General features: G+C 37.7%; 1 protein-coding gene across 4 annotated transcripts in view; it reads right to left on the bottom strand.

The window, feature by feature from the left end:
• The window catches only part of LOC137268865 (protein split ends-like), a 59,639-nt gene extending 42,757 nt beyond the window's left edge, over nucleotides 1-16,882 (bottom strand). For all 4 annotated transcript variants that reach the window (XM_067803440.1, XM_067803441.1, XM_067803442.1 and 1 more), the window contains exons 1-2: nucleotides 16,700-16,882; nucleotides 1,812-2,081 (exon numbers count right to left, since the gene is read on the bottom strand). In XM_067803440.1, the coding sequence (XP_067659541.1) occupies nucleotides 1,812-2,081; nucleotides 16,700-16,782 (353 nt within the window). In that variant the 5' untranslated portion in view covers nucleotides 16,783-16,882. The remainder of the gene's footprint in view (nucleotides 1-1,811; nucleotides 2,082-16,699) is intronic.
• Nucleotides 16,883-17,429: the final 547 nt, after the last annotated feature.

Below are 17,429 nucleotides of genomic sequence, written 5' to 3'. Positions count from 1 at the left end.
TTACTTTGAAATGGAACTAATCACTAATCTCTCCTTGGAATTTTCTTCATATCATGCAGTTTCTGATAAGCTGACATTGACACCAGCTAAACGTTAACTTCTGGGCCTTCAGTCAAAAACAAGTATTTGATCTGCATTGTAAACTGTCATGGCTCCACTGATAGTTCTGTAAACATTTTAGTTCTTAATTCACATTGCTTCAAGCTTCAAATAAACATAAATCTGAACAAAATTTCAAAACCAAAAGCACTTTTTCCTTCTTGATGGTGATCAATGTTGTTCTTGGTCTGTGGTGGAGGCAGAAGCAGACAGCTACCATCAGACAACAGGTGCCACTAAAGGAAGCAGATGTCATTCAACCAGTTGCGGACTTGGGCTACAGCTTGATGTCAGGTCATATCTGTGGACAAAATGGCGGCAACCATATCCAGTCTTGAGCATGGTCATCAGGTATCCATTGGCATCACATACATAGTATCCATCAAAGAACACACAGACAGTACAATCCATTTGGGTATTTAATCCATGGGGTGGTATCCACAGCAAGTACTCCATCAGTAGGCTTTCCATGCCTACCGAGCATACCTGGCTTTCACCAGGCTACTTCAGGCAAACATGATGTCTGTAGAAAAGTACTCCAAGTAATCCACGTCTGCTAGTATGTCCGTTTGCCTGTCTATCCATGTGTGCATTAGTGCAACTCTTGACTGCATAGTAATCCATGAGATATATAAAATCCATGATGAGATCTTTAATAGTGTACTCCAGGTAAACAAATCCAAGCGATGGGTAAATATCCGTTTTCCGCTGCTAAACAACGTCAAATGTGTAAATCCAAAATAAAAGAGCGAGAAAAAAGTACAGTTTCAACAACCGCGCACGCAAATATCAATACTCCAAACACGACAGTTAACTGCATGGTATTTCTGAAAGTGTGTAAAGACAGTAAAGAGTGATAATCTTAGAGAAGGTGATATATCCATCGTAATGATCCAGTGAGCTGTATACTCCAGGGTAGCAACTCCAATTGAGAGCAGGGACTAAAACAAAAATCCACGATGGGCAAGTACGCTTGAAGTACTCCAATAGAATATCCAAAAGAGTACAATGTTCCACATAAGAGGGGAGCAAAATAAAAGCTTGTCACATGATGTGAAATAGCAACTAAACCACACAATTGAAGTTTTACTTTACACGCACAGCACAAAACAAAACCGACCAAGGCAAAGGCTTATGTAGGTGTAGTGTTCCAAAACAAAATCCAAAATGGCAGTTTGTATAAATAGTCCAAGTTGAAGGGCAAGGCTCCAAAGATGGTCAGGGTTGTGTCCCTGTCCAGCAACGGAAAAGTAACTAAATGCTGAATTGAACTCAAAGTCTAGAAAGCTGTCTCAATTTTGTTGCACCTGGAAATCAGCTCATAGTTCTATGGTTTAATTTCTACAACTGTGTGATCACCCAGTTGTATAGATGCAGGTGTCAATGGCATCTACTGTGGTCACATGACAATCCCAAATGATGTGCAGCTACAGTGTCTAGTACAATGTGAACGACTGTTAATGGTTTCTGTGAACACTGCAGAGGATACGCAAGGGGTAAGTCTTGTACTAAGTCATTTTTCTACATATAGCAATTGGTTTAGTGAAGTGTTGGATGTTGGGCAGAAAGAGATAGACTACTACAGTACATGTCAGACGATTGGACCATTCACCCGGATTTCTCCCACCGGGAGCTGGACGACAGATTGACGCCATCCCCACGATAGAAACACCACCATCAACCAACATCGGCAGGCAGAAATGTCAACTTACCCCTTTGGCCAAGGGAATGATCCTGCTCCACGGGCAGCACTTCCAGTTGGGACATGAAATGTTCCACGATCTGGTTCATGAGTCCGTGTGACTATGCTTCCTGTTGTAGATCCCTCACAGTATTCCGTTCTCAGGGAACAGTTCTCAAGTAAGTTCTCTGCTCCATGGGCCTTGGACGCTGACTTGATGTCCATAAACGCCACTGTGGCCGCTGGGCCGCCATCACTCTCCTTGTTCAGGTGGAGTTTTACACTCTGGATCTTACCATATCTGAAATAGGAATATAGGTCAAGGTCAGTAAAGGGACAGGACACAAAATATCTGCTCAAAAGAGTTGTGATAGACATTAAAACATTTATTATTTGCTTCATTCTTGGCAACCAGATGAAAAACATGAAGGACAAGTTTGATCAACCTTGATGACAAAGAGGACAAAATAATATGTTTTCAAACCCTTTTGTGTTAATATACAAACAAAAAGATCTCTATCTTAGGGCCAGACCATTTAAATGTTCTGTAGAGTGGTGTGCTTGGATTGTTTGTCCTAAATGTTCCTGAAAAAAAAATTAAAAAAAAAAGAAAAGGAAAAAAAGCCTGATAAAAATTCTCCCCTCCCCGGCAAGGTTAATTTGAAAGTTATGTCTTCACAGAATAAATGTTTCTGGCCTATATACTTAATAACAACATGGGTTACCAAGAAGAATCCATGAACATTTTATCCAACTATTACCAACATACTTCCACTGATTTTCTCTAGTTTTAGGACAAATCTATTGATCTTGTACTTCAGCATTCTCCCGTAACACGGAGGCAAGCATTCAGACAGTAATATCAATTTCAGAACATGTTGAATGTCAACAGACTCTAATGTGTCCGGTGGGTGGTACTGGGTTTCATGTTTTTCAGTGCACTACTGATTAAGGTTAGTAATGTACACCCAAACACTGCTATGTTGGGAACTCTGGGTATTACATTTGGTTATGAAAGGTTTAAATTGTCAGATAATGCTATCTCATAATTTCCATGTTTCTGTGGATTTATTGGATTGGGTGTCCCTTGTGATGTGCCACCAGACACACTGTGTATACAGTCTACCAGTGTCTGGAAAAGAAGCAGTATAAAAAATAGAGAGACTGGCAAGTTGCATGTTATGATACTGCATGTAACCTAGGGTTTTTACAGATATGCTGGTTGTGAAAATGTTCTCATGTTATTTATCAGGATTTATTCCAAACTTATTAAGTGCATATTAACGGGAATGCTTGCGCACAATGAAAAATCATCCCTGCTTCCACAAAAAGCCAATAGAAAATACATATGACCCAAAACTCAGCAACATCTTGTAAAGGAATAGACAAATCATAAGGCTGAAGTATTTCACCTTCCAAATTCAAATAGATTCAAATATGATTGTACTTGCTCACACTCTGATCAAGAATAATTGTTGCCAATTCCTGTCTCAGTGCCAAAGAGACACTTGAAGACCACAAACTGAATTCAGCAGATTGGTTTTCCAATATTTTCAACTGCCAATTCATTTCTGCATTTTCAACATTACGAACATTTTAATCACTTCTAAGATATGGTGTACTCCAAAAATACAAAATTATGTCCATCTTCCAACTCTTTTAGAAGAGTGTGCCATAGAACACTGACCAAAAATATCCAGTGATATTACCGCCCCTTCATTATTGACTGCCACACATAAATTAAATAGGACTTGAAAACAAGCTGGCACCTGGGTACAAGGTCTTATGCCCTGCAAACATCTGTGCAATCGATTGTAACAAGCCCATATTGAAACATGGGTCTGACTGTTGGTGTATCAGCTGTGCTTGCGTTGTGTGACTTCATCATATGTGTCCTTGATAAAAGGCAAGATACTAACAGCTGCAGTTTGAGATGACCTAACTATCAGAGCATGAAGCTGTCATTGGAAACTGATAAAACTTGGGAGCATTTATCATCAGTGCCGAACACCCTGACACTGTAATGTAGGCCAGTCTTCTTTCCAGCACTACAACTCTAGGTCTAAACAGAGCTGCAAATGGACAAAGTCAATCACCATGGAACCATATCTGCCTTGTGAGAGACAGGGCTTACGGAATTTATACACTTATTCAAGCATGCACTTGAATAGAACAACAGTGGATGGATTTCCAAATCTTTGCATCAGGAACACAAATTATGTCTGTTGCAATTAACTATGCAAGTTCACTTGTACCATATGCTGACATGTTTCAACAAGAACCGACTTTCCTTCACTGATGTGTACTTACAATTTCAAACAAGTCATCAGAAGATGACATATCTCCACACCCCCACCCCACCCCTACATATTTGAACGGACAAATCATCTGACAGTTACTTGATGTTTTCTTAGGAAAGTTCAAATTGTTTCCATGGAAGTCATGAAAAATATAAATGCCATATATCTGTAAACAGCAAAAGGCACCACTTTAAGATCTGTCTCACATATATGCCATGATCTGAGGAAAGATATCAAATGGTTTTCGAGTTGTCCTCTGGAAACGAAGCCTATCACTTCATTTTGAGACTAAGTCAGAATTGTTTCAATGGAAACCAGGAAAAATAAAAATGCCAAAACACTGCAAAAAAGCAAAAGGCACAACTATCGGTTGAGATTGTTATATCTATCAAGTTTGGTCTAAAAATATTGAACGGTTTCTGAGTTATGCTCCGGAAACAAAATGATTACGGACGGATGGACGGACAAAAAAAATTCATAATGTTCCAATAGATGGAAATGATAGTGGTGGTATTTGTCAAATCTGCACACAAAAATAGCTTCAATACATTGAAGTTTGTCCACTATTTGCTGTTCATTACGAAATATACATACATGCCTCTGAACATTTAAAAGTGTGTCGACGTTCATTTCCTGTCAGCTTAACTGTCTCGTGGCAACTCGGAACTGCCTGTTACACTTACAGTGTAAACTAATAACCCATTTCTGCCTATGTCTTCACACTGGCATGTCTGATGTAACACCATTAGCATACTTTTTAAACTATGTACATGTTGCTGCTGCAAAAGCATGTCATCAGTCATGTCAAAATGTGAAATAATCTGGAGACCATATCTTCTTTGGAGTAGTGTATAATAATTTCACAAATTCAAAGAAATCAGCCGTATACTCTGTATAGCCATTAACATAATCATTGATAGTAACACGACACTGTTAAACACCAATGCAGGGCATGATCATGTGATCAAACCATGGTGCAACTGGTTCAGCCTTCCAGACCTCTCTTCTATCAGCTCTAACCATATCTGTCAGTACAGCCTGAATTCATGTGTGATATCACTGCCTTGCTACCAGCCAGGATAGCTAGCAGTTCAGCGCAACAACACAAACCAGTAAAGAGGATTGACTGTGCAGTAACAGCGAACTCCACCTTGGTGCACACCTGGTAGTAATTCCCATCGAGATAGTACTCAGAGATGGCACCAGTGCACTTGCGTATATGTGGCAGTTGCTGGTGAATACCAGCAACATAAACATGTTTACATCACATCTCTACCCTTTGGCTGTGGAATGATGAATATATCTTCCCATGTCTGATTTAGGTTTGCTCAGTTTACTCAAGGTGTTTTGCACCAGTCGCTCCTTCAGAGCATTTTGAGCGTCAGAGGGCAAAGGAGTTTATTTATAAAACATTTCTGCAAGCTTCTTTATAAAAACTCAAGCAATTATCACAAATCAAATGCCTCATTTTCATAATGTCAAACTTCCTTTTCGACATATTTTTCTAATTAATTACCAACTTTTGCTTATATTATACATGTTCATCAAAAACAAACATCAAATTACAACTTCAAAGCATAACATATTCACACAACACTTTTATTAATCAAACGTTCAAGTACCACTTTACATGTTGCTTTGTTTGATCCTGCAGGACCTATTTACTTCTAACCATATAACATATGCAATTGCTTTACGTGCATCATCCATAGTCAGCAAACAAGTTGGGTCATAAAGATGTCAATCGCTGACTTTTGAAATCTATCCAAGGACTGTGGACTTCACCATGACAGATTTGCCTGTGTGGGTCACAGCAAACTCCAAACCTGCTTGGCTGGCAAAGAGCCAAGCTTCCAGTCACAATTGTCACTTTCCTTAGTGGTAAACACCCTGAGGGGAAGCGACCTGTTTACTGGATACAACCCTGTCCCTCATTCTACTTCTGCTGCTGCTTCATTAGAGACACCTTCAGAATCTCCACCCTGCCTTATCACTGAGATAGGGCAAAGGTCAACTGGCAGCTAGCCAAGTTTCAAATAACACTCAAGTTCCCAGGGTGTGGGTCTATATAATCAAGCTGAACAACAGTCTACATGCTCAGGTCGCTGTGGAGAGACAGATAATGGACTGAGACTTGTTCTGGACTGGAGATGGGCCAATTACTGTGCACAGTAATACTTGCAGTTGAGGCAAACATCATTAGCCCTGACTCACATTAAGAATATACCTTTTAGCATCAAGATGACATTTTGGTATTTTGGGTGACATTTTGTGTTTCTAGAAGGAATGTGTTGTAAAATATTTAGACTTTCCATTTTATCTTGACAAGCTATAACCAAATGTTGAGAACATCAGATATGTACATAATAGTACATAATAATGTACATAATAATAATGATCAAAAATCTAATGAGACAATACAAAAACACAAGACTGAACAAGCAGACACTGTCTGGTCACAGACATTCAGACATAAAATACTCTGCTATCTTTATGTGAATCTTGTAATATCCAACATGCAAGGATAGGAATAAGGAATTGCATTCAAGACGGGGTTTTTCATTGTGTTCAAGCTAGCTAAGAAGGCTTTTTAAAATGTCACTGTTTCTGTCTTTTCAGTCAAAAGACTACCCCCACAATCCCTAAACTATATTTCAAGTGGCTGACTTAAACTGATGCAACTGAGAAAATAAAATGTCCATTATCTATCCCCAACCCAAAACGATAAACCCCTACATCAAATTCCTCACAAAAAGTTATATTTAGAGAGACAAAAGAAAATGGGGGAAAATGCAGCCATTAAGGATATCAATATTGCAAACCAACACTGAAGAATCTTATTTTCAGCCCTCACACAAATTACTGAAAAACATGCGCGCCTAGTAAACTGACATGAAAATCAATAGTGTTTTGTAAGAGAAGCTCTGTGTATTATTTTTATCCTCTTCATAGCCTGACTACTTGTTTCAGTGCTGTGTGGCTATACATTTCCCAAGCTTGACCTTTTCCTAGTAGTAGAAATCACCTGATCTCTTCACCAGGCACATCTGCCACGTTGCTCACCAACTCTCCACACAGCTATGACTCATCGTACTATTATGGGCTATTTGTCATAAGCAACACACCGTGAGGTCATGTGATCTGTATCTATCTCACAGCTGGTTTCCGAGCAAACACTGATTAGATAGCACCCTGAAAATGGCATTTGCTACACTTCAGTAATAAAATCTATAGATCCGTATCCTTAACATTCAGTCCTAATAAAACCCGGGGCATGCCAGAGTTGCGAAATATGAACACAGCCCAAATGATAAGCCAGTAATTAAATGGGTTCTTCATACCAACTGAGGTGTATTGGAGCACTTCAGTGTTGTTTCACCAGCTGTCAGTTCACCTGAGTCAATCAAGAACATTTTGACTGAAATCTATATTATGTAAGCCATAATGTAAGACACACCCATGTTCATATTTTCATTATGTGCTTATCTCCATGCCAAAAGATATCCTTCCACTGAACAAGGTTGTGAAGAATGACAAGTTTTCAAGTCTGACAGCACTTGTGAATTTCTCGCACCTAACAATATATCTTTGTGATAAACATTTCCAAGCTGAATGTGTACATGAAAAATGAAACAGGCTGTTGAACAGCACTTACAAAATGGAAAATATTTAACATTTAACATTAACAATACATAATGACACTTTAAAAATCCTCCATATATCAGGTAAAGTAAATGTGCATGGACCGATAACATCACAAGGGTAAAATATGACAGCTTCAGTAAAGAAGAAATTGGATTATTTCATAAGCCCCTGAAAAATTTGTAAAACAGCAGCAAGACAATGTGCAGAATTAAAAAAGTCATAAGTCTGTCTAATGCTTAGTCACCATATTTCCATCACACCGAAACATGCTAATGCTGAACACACAAAGGAAATGTCCTGATTAAATCTCTCCTACATTGGAGCAGGTATTCATGAGGATTTAAGTTTGTTCATGGAACAAAAACATAAAAAATATGGAAATGAGTAAGAAAAATTGTGAGAATGTCTGACATCAAGCGTCCAGGATTATAATGACAATGAATATCATTGTCCCCAATGTCAACTGAAGGTTGTCACAGAAAGGTGGCCTCCTGTACTGACATGATTTGCTTGCTGGTGGGACATGAGTCTAAGGGTCACATTCCCAAAAGAGATGATGGCGTTACACAAGCACACTGTCCTTGAAATTCATAAAAGCACCATATAAACAAAAGTAAAATATCTCAATAAATTTACCAAACGACATTAACTATGTGAAATGTGACCAATTTGAATAAATTCATTGGGGACATTAATGCATCTCTTCGACAGATCAAACTGATCATGCTCAATCACTTATGTCTAACTAGATATAAGGTAGCTTCTAGAGGTATGGCGACATTTTCAAATTATCATAATTCATTGACAAGATGAGACACCTAAATCAGAACACATGTATAGAAGGCCCACACATTAACATAAATCCATCTTCATGGCACATCAAAACCTCTCTGATATTACAATTAATCCCAAATAAGCCGTGCTCCGAGCTCCCCACAATGGTAAATCAATGTGGCAGGCAGGTCCAACCATAGCACAACTCGCCTTTCCAGTACTAAACTGCGCACATTAGCCGTTCATCCGTCACATTTCTGGGCCAACAGGAAACTCAATTTATTGAAATAAACTAGCTTTATATCGGCATATTGATTGTTGCAGAGTCAAAACGGCTGAAAATACACTTAGATTGAGCCGTGTTTATTGCATTCCCCCATTCCACAACGGTAGTATAAAAAGAAGTCAGGACACAACTGAAAATTGCTGGCTGGTCGGCTGGCTGCGTGGTTGACTTTCAAAACAGGCTGCGCACTGACCTAGCCATGGAAACTTTGCATGTCTCAACTAGATCCAATGATTTGCTGGGGCAAACACGAGCTGGCCCTCTGCCAACAAAACCCCTGGCAAGATGCCAAAACACTCAAGGCTAGAGATAAAAGCAAGCAAAGATTAATCATGTTGGCATGGCAACCAGCACATAACAGGCTCAAACAGCCCAGTGTTTGTGTGAGCTGGTATCTGGGCTATTTTAGGACCACTATCTCAGCCCTCACCCGGGCCTGGCTGCAAGCTGAATTTTCAAACCAGACCCACAACGATTTTCCAGCCATTTTTCTGCCCATCAAAGTCTCTCGCCAGTGAAAATTGTGTGAAAAGGAATGTATCAAACCTTTGTGAAATATATGGAATTAATACTGTGCGTGAAAATTCCAACAAATATGAATTAGAGCGGATATATATGCGCTGCCTTGGACCAGGAATAACACAAAGGATTCTAGCTTTCCGCCATATGCTGCTTGCTTTAGCAACCTGTTTCAATTAAACTGTATCTTTGGTATTCTTTCCAGAATATTAACATCCATGAACATACATTAGATTTTGTAAGTTTGATGTCTGTTGGGAAGGCCGCTGTTGGTTGATAATGGTTTGTCAGCACAGCAAGGCCTCATTATGTAAATTTATGTAGGCCATGATATACAGCTGAATGCATGCTTCGTCAAAGGCTGAAAGCAGTAGCCATTTTGAATGCTTTGATTTAGTATTGCATGACAATAAAAAATTGTTCATCTTGTACTGATTCATATGGTTAAGGTTGTGTATACTGTGAAATTTATGGTATATGGTTTTGTACCTCATTGTCAGTTACATTTTGGGTTTATGTTTGGACTTGAATCAGCCCATGTCGTAGTCTTGGTCTTTTCATGTTGAAACATTCACGTGGTGTACTCTGATCTCATTGGTATTGCCTGCACATTGTCTGTTAAGCATTTCCACCAATAGACATGCTGTGTAGTGCTGGATTTGACCTACTTCATATTTTTTCAAAATAGCTTTTTCCTTCACAGGAAATGTTTTGAAATCAATTCATGATCTAAAACAATTCATACAGACTGTTATGACTTTTTGGTGTCAAAACTCATTTTCTAAAAATACTTGACCAGCAATATAGTCAATACCATCTGTAAATGTTTTGAATGTTGATTTGAAATATGATTCTACTAACATGTATTAAAATGAATAAGTGTATCAAAATCACTAAAGGTTGAAAAGCATCAACATTTCTCTTCTGTACATAGGAAATGTATAATCATGTGTCCAAAATAGAGACATTCTCTGTTGGCAAAACCTCCAGTAAGAATTTGCCTACCATAGTCATTAAGCTATTTTTTTTTCTCTCAAAACCAGAAAAAGCTTGAAAGGAGGCATTTTTTCGGTTGTGTAACATGTAAATAATGAGACACATATGTCGAACTTGTGACACCTTTACTCAACTGGTAAAACAAATTATTTCAAATAGCTTCAGAAAACAGTATCTATATAAGCTCAGTATGTTCATATGATTCAAATTTCTGACAAAGAAGATAGACTTCATGTACATTTGTGACTGAAAATATGATCTAAATGACATGTTCATATGTTGCCATTATTTTCATGACAACAGAATCTTAATACCTAAACAAATATTAGCATTGCTGAAAGAGTCTGGGTGAATGTTCACTAAAGATTAACACACTTGTTAGTTAAGAATTATGTTCTTTTCGGATCAGAACTTATCAATGACCTTGATACATTAAAACAATGTTCTTCACTGCCAAATATTTTCAAATGTTTCAAAGAAACAAAAGAAAATTGATGATGGCAAATCATCAGGACCTTCATGATCTTCTGCTAGCATTTCTTTCAAAGCAATGAACTGCCATTTTGATCACATTTTAGTCACTATGAATTCAAACATTATCTTAAAGTGTTACAAGCAACAGTACCTTTCCTGTGACTTATTGTGGAAGGAAGAATAAGGACTTTATGCACATCTTGTCAAAATGTGACTGTTTTGGATAACACAAATGATGCATTATGCAGACTTTTAAGGTTCACATTACCTTGGAAACAGACATTATGACTAAGGGATTTGAGTGTTCCATAAACATTTGACCATGACCTCTACTGGGCTAGAGCTACCGAGCTTTTGAACTGTACGCATTGTTGAACTGTACCAAGACAACAAAGGGCATTTCCCAACTTCACTGCCACAGGCTACTAGTCCATCGGTGACAACAGCACAGATGCTGAACTTGCAGTTAACACTCCTAATGATATTAACAAAGCAACCAGTGAAAATTTATTATTTTGAAATGGCAGCAATATTCCATCTGTTAGGACAAAGGTCATTTATTTTCATACTACACTTTGGGCTGTGGAACTGATAAATCGACTGAACTGCAGCAGTCAATTTATCAATACTTTTCACATGACTCAGTTGTTAGGAATGTGCTACAAACTGGGAACTAGTATACAGTGTGTATACAAGCTAATTAGAATTCTGGCTCTTTGCCACATGTAACAGCTGTCACGAGTCGTAGCAGTTGGAAATGCCACATTCTGTAGACTGAGTAGGGCACAATACAACTAATTAGTACCTGAATAGTCTGTGCTCCCTGAACTAATGTGATTATTTATATCTGCCTTTGCACCAAATATGACTAGTTTTGATACTAAATGCCTCCTGTGAAACAAATACTGCTATTTCAGCCATCAATAACCAAGATGGAAAGTCATTAATTCTGAAAATGTTCTCAAAGGATTAATATTGTACCTGTTTGTTCAATAATTGATTATTAAAACCTTTACAAAAATGCCATTTAGCACCTGTAGGCTCCTTATAATATACTCAAAAAACAAATGTAGAATTGAAATTGGGGCAGCATGAAAAGCCATTGGTCCTTCAGTTCCTCTGACGTTAAAATATCCCAAAGACTACCAGAAATAAATAGAATTGAACATAATATCTGCCATCATGAATTATGTTGCTGAAATATTTTTTTTAACTGCCCTAATATTTCTCAATAATAATGCAGAAGCAAGTGTGCACTTTAATTTGTTGAAGACCGATCGTAAACCTAATCTTAATGACCCTGAAGGTTTATGTGGCAGTTCAGAAACAGAGGATCTTAAAATTCCGATCAACAAGCACTGATGAAGGAGTAAGCATTAAATCCGAAATGTTGTGTTCTCATAATAAAGAAGTTGATATCCATAAAAATGTTCATTCTTATGAATTTCACTTCTAAATGCCCTTCAAAGACTTAAGCACTGGATATTGACTCTCTAAAGTGAACAAATAACCACTTCATGTGTTCATTTTCACACATCTGGTATATGTAATGTATGTATTGAACAGGTAATATTCACAGTGAACATTTTCAGTATTGCAAAATATTCATATTCTTGGATGGAGCGATATTGACAGATGTGCTGATATCAAGATTCATCTTCACCTGTGCAAGCAATATTTTAGTCATATATATCGCTTCCTATTTAAATAATTGTCTTTGCAACAAATGCCTCCATTTTCCTTAGAATGAGCTATGAGATCTTGCATTTCTACCCTATGGATGATCATAACTGCTTTCCAGACATTTTCAGTGTTCAATTTTGACTTGAAGCAATATTTATCTGAATGTTTTCAAAGCTGGATTAATGACCTGCATCTGACAGTGACACAAAACAAATATGGAAATGTGGACTGGACAATTGAACAACTCCAGCATTTTCTCAACGAAGCTGGAATGTCAAAATGAAGCGAGTAAGATTGTCTGAATGTTGGGACACTCAATGACAAGCAACATTGGTGTGTGACTTTCAAACCTAGAATTTTATACTGAGCATTAAATATTAAAAATAAAGTATTGTGATGATTAGAGTGCTAGACCACTGTCAAATAACAAGCCTTTTGATAACGTGCATTCAACTGATAATACTCAATATTTTAACACAAATCTAATGAAACTGCTATTAGATTTTTGTTGGTGGGTTCAAAAAGTCCCATTGAAGAGCGGCAAAGACTGTCATGAAGAGACAGCAATTCTCTTTTACATGATCATTCAAGAAATAATACAACACTACTTGTTGAGTACTATTCACTGGAGCATATAGAAATATATTCATACACAAACATTTTAGTCCCTTTCAAAAGCATGTGAGTGGGCCAGTCCAAACTTGCATCTTGAAGTCCTTTTAAGTTGTGTTGTGTTACTTAACTCAACAGACTTGTTCTGTGGATGTGTGTATGAGCTTGCAATGTGCGCAGACGTATCTTATGATTGTATATGAAAAAAAAATAATTGGAAACAGTGTTTGAAATATAAAGGACAAAATGTCAAAGGTCTCAATCTGAAAGCTGAGCCAGACTCAAGTAAAGCTGTTTTAAAAAACATAGAGATTTCAAGTAAACACTAATAAGCTACAATAATTGCACTCATCAGTACAGTCAATTTGGTTCAACCTTAAGCAGGGAACACATGACCAGAACTAGGTGACATATTCCTGAACCTCAAGTCTTGCTGTGGGTCAAAACAAGAATAAAAACAATGCAAGGAGATAAGCTGTAATACGAGATTAAATTACCTTCATGCACAGGCTTTATACTGTGGCACAATCAGACTTTATATTCATGACTTCATGTCAAATCCACCATATCCAGAGCTTATGGAGGCCATTTTTGATGATTAATGCTCAACAGCACTCCAAATACATTAAACAGCTCATGGAATGGCCTTATTACTCATGAATACACAAGCAGTGTTCATTTACAATCTCCATAGAGTATGTATGAATACTGTTTTGACAGTGTTATCCAGAAACGGAAGTGAAGCTTTATTGATTCTGAGCTTTGTTCAATCTTGCCAGTAACGCCCAAAATTCTCATGGCTTAGCTCTGATGAAGTCAGTATATCTACTTGAGAATCAATCATAAGCAATATGGAATATTAAACAGGAAATAATTCTCCACTTGTGAATGAAATGATCTTGTAAGCAATTTAGTAAAATGTTGCTGCAGTCATTGGTTAACATTGTGTCAAAAACAACCCCTCAACAAGCATGTTCCCATCAATGGCAAGGGATTGTTTATGAATGTTTATCAGCAGCTCTTAAAAAAACAAGAATTATCTTGTTGAATTTGGTTGTATTAAAGAAAAGAATAGACATGAATCATTTTAGTCCAAACCCCCACCACCGCCGAAGAAAACTCCCAAAATCGAGAAAAAATATATCACAGAGTGTTCTTTCGAATGAAACCCTCACGCCAAAGAAAGAATGATCTGTCAGTCCCTCAGACATTTCTGTGAGCGTGAGCAAGTAAGCAAGCAAGCGATTGCATGGACCAACCCAATCAGCAGTTTGTTGAAGACACACACATCTGCAGCCGTTGTCCTTGACTGAGGATAGTGAATACAGCAGGAAAAAAGACCAGCTTATTTGGTCTCAAGTCCTCAAAACTGGGAGAGTATTCATCATTTGAAATCCTTAACCACTGGTTGAAGTGAAACACAAGATATGTATGCTTTAACAAGGAACTATCAGAAAAACAAAAATTAAGACATAAATACAATCTAACAGGTACTGAACAGGTCTGCAGTTGAACTATTTCAGAAAACCATCATGTTTAGTAAATGTGAGTGAGTTCAATTTTACATCTCTTTTAACAATAATCCAGCAATATCACAGTGACACGAGAAATGGTACATATGGTACCCATCGAACCCAGGGCTTTGGTCGACCCAGAACACTTTAACCACGAGGCTACCTCACTGCCCATGCTTAGTATAAACGCTTTAAGTGGATTTTTATAACATCAAGTTTACCTGAATGACACTGATGACCCTGAAAGCTATGAATGGACAAATGAACTAATTTTTCCTATAAACAACCTCTACTACCTTCTACAGACTTTGTTCATAAACACACACTTAGATACACAACAACAGCTCTATCAGTAATCTGCCATACAAAGCAGACACGGATATTATGCTAAGTTTAATTCTATCATAGAACAAAGACACAGGATATCCAGGCCACAGATTCCGACCATCTGATGCAGCAAGTCAGTCTGCTTGCTACAGTCTCGAACCCGCAATGGGGCTTTCAAAGTAACAGACTGAACTCTTTCAGGCTTTACCATCCCAATCCTCAGAGAGATACTAAGAAACCGATTAATAACATATCACACTCCATCATGATATATGTAGTCATATTCGTCTCACAGTAACAATGAAACTCAACTGACGACACAAATAACATGACAAATATTGCCCTTAATCACAATACTCAAGCAGTACAATATCCATACTATACAAGCTCTGAACTTTTATATTATGATATGCAGAGTAATTTGCATGCACCATAACACCCTTGTAAATCACCGTCTTAACATACCTTCTGATACATACATTCCTGGCTTCCTTTATACATCTACTTCACACATTAGAAAGTCACATGGAGTGTTGGAATGTTTTAGCAATTCCATATCAAATAACCTTACTTATTCCTCCAATATTTCAACCAATACCTACAAATACTATGGCTACTGATAACAATAAAAGCCATTATATATACATAACATAGTGATGACTCCTACAATAAAATTATCCTGAAAAATGCAAAAAAAAATCAATATAACAGTGCAGACGTACTCATCTTATATTGCATGACATGATAGTCGATGCAAATCAAGAGCATAGGTTCCCATGAAAAGACTGTTTCCATACAACCATTTCTCAAACGGAAAGCTTTTTCTGTTAATCAATATTCAACAGTCATGTCTTCCAGGCCACAGATAATCTGCAAACTCCTCTGGAAATATGTGACTGCTGTAGGACTGACATTCAGTTGTACAGGTTCGTTCGTTCCAGGAACAAGAATGTCACTAGGTTGTACACTTAGAAACATTGTTACCAACATAAACCACTGAGTATTAAAAATTATCCAAATAAGCACAGTTCCACGTTTTTCTTTTTGACGAAGAACTGCATGTGTCTCGCTCTTACGAGTACACTTCAGCTTTGAGAAGTTGCTTGTTGGCTGTTGATATTTGAAAATGAAAGGCACTCCAAAACTGATCTGCAGTCTTTTTTTCGCACGTATTAACGTTTAGTTAGATGTGTGAGATCGATCGACTGAATACTCGATAACATTATGTAATCTATGTTTAGGGCCATATTTTATAGCAAATATAACGTCTCCGACACTAAGGAGATGCACGAAAAAATATTGAAATGACTTTATTCGTTTACAAACCAACCAGTGTTACTCGTGTTTTCAACGAAACACCTTTCACAAACGAGCACGTGCTTTGCACATTTCAATACACCCACATCTCTCTCATGACTACACGATTATAAACACAAGAAATGTGATGTGAAAGGTTTTGAGACCATGGGAAATCAAATGTGACCCATATTGATAAAGCGAAGCGAGCACATGTCAAGCAACGGTAGGGCTTCGATCACAGACGAACCTTGAATACGCCATGTTTATTACTAACAGGAGCAGTATGGTCTGTCATTGCAGCCGAAATAAACATGGATCAAAACACAAAAATACAGCAGATATCGTACAAACCTATGCATATTACATGTCAACTATATGTATCGTTTCTTTTGCGCCAAATGTCAATCATTTCTTATACCCAGACTGGCTCAAAATGGCCGAGGGTACAACCGAACGGCCACAGCCACAAAAATAGTATGAGGTGACTTACCGTTGAAAATGGTTATTCACTGAATCTTCCGTACACTTTTCAGGTAGGTTTCTAACCAACAAATACCGTGTTTCTCGAACCATTTCTTCTTTAACTACATGGTTTAATGAAACAAACGCGTTCCATAAACCTATCCGCCAGCGTGAGTATACATCGTTGGATCGTTTCGACGCGCTAGGAATAGCACAGAGAGAGAAGTGACGTCATAGCTTTCAGATTCAGTTCCGACCTTTCATCCAGCTATAGCCTGTTTCAGAAAATACTCCCTTGAGTCTGTGGCGTTGTGTTTGTTCATTGAGCTCTGACAGAGACATGGCGGAATATATTATCCTGTTTTCCACAGGTTCTCGTGTGGAACAGTGATCTGTGTCTTTCCGCTATATATTATTGGGCACTGTAGTCTTCCATATGCACCGACTCTCAGACTATTGCTATGATGTATCATAAAACATTAAAACAACCCCAACCGTGAAAGTATCTCGAATGCCGTAGATAATCTAAAATACGCACAAAACCTGTAGTTAACGAGGAAATAATGAAAATGTTCCAACAACCCTAACATTTGTGGTGCGACTAGATTACTACTATACACCATCGAGAAACGTCAGGGTGACATTATTTACGATCATTTCAATTTGAATTGATTTTCAACGACATGACAAGAGCAACAACAATAATATGTTGGTAATTATTTTCTTAACAAACCAGATCTTTTCGTAAAATGAAGACA

Source organism: Haliotis asinina, chromosome 16 (genome assembly GCF_037392515.1).
Source record: "Haliotis asinina isolate JCU_RB_2024 chromosome 16, JCU_Hal_asi_v2, whole genome shotgun sequence".
NCBI classification, from domain to species: domain Eukaryota; kingdom Metazoa; phylum Mollusca; class Gastropoda; order Lepetellida; family Haliotidae; genus Haliotis; species Haliotis asinina.
This window is presented reverse-complemented; position numbering and strand designations above follow the sequence as displayed.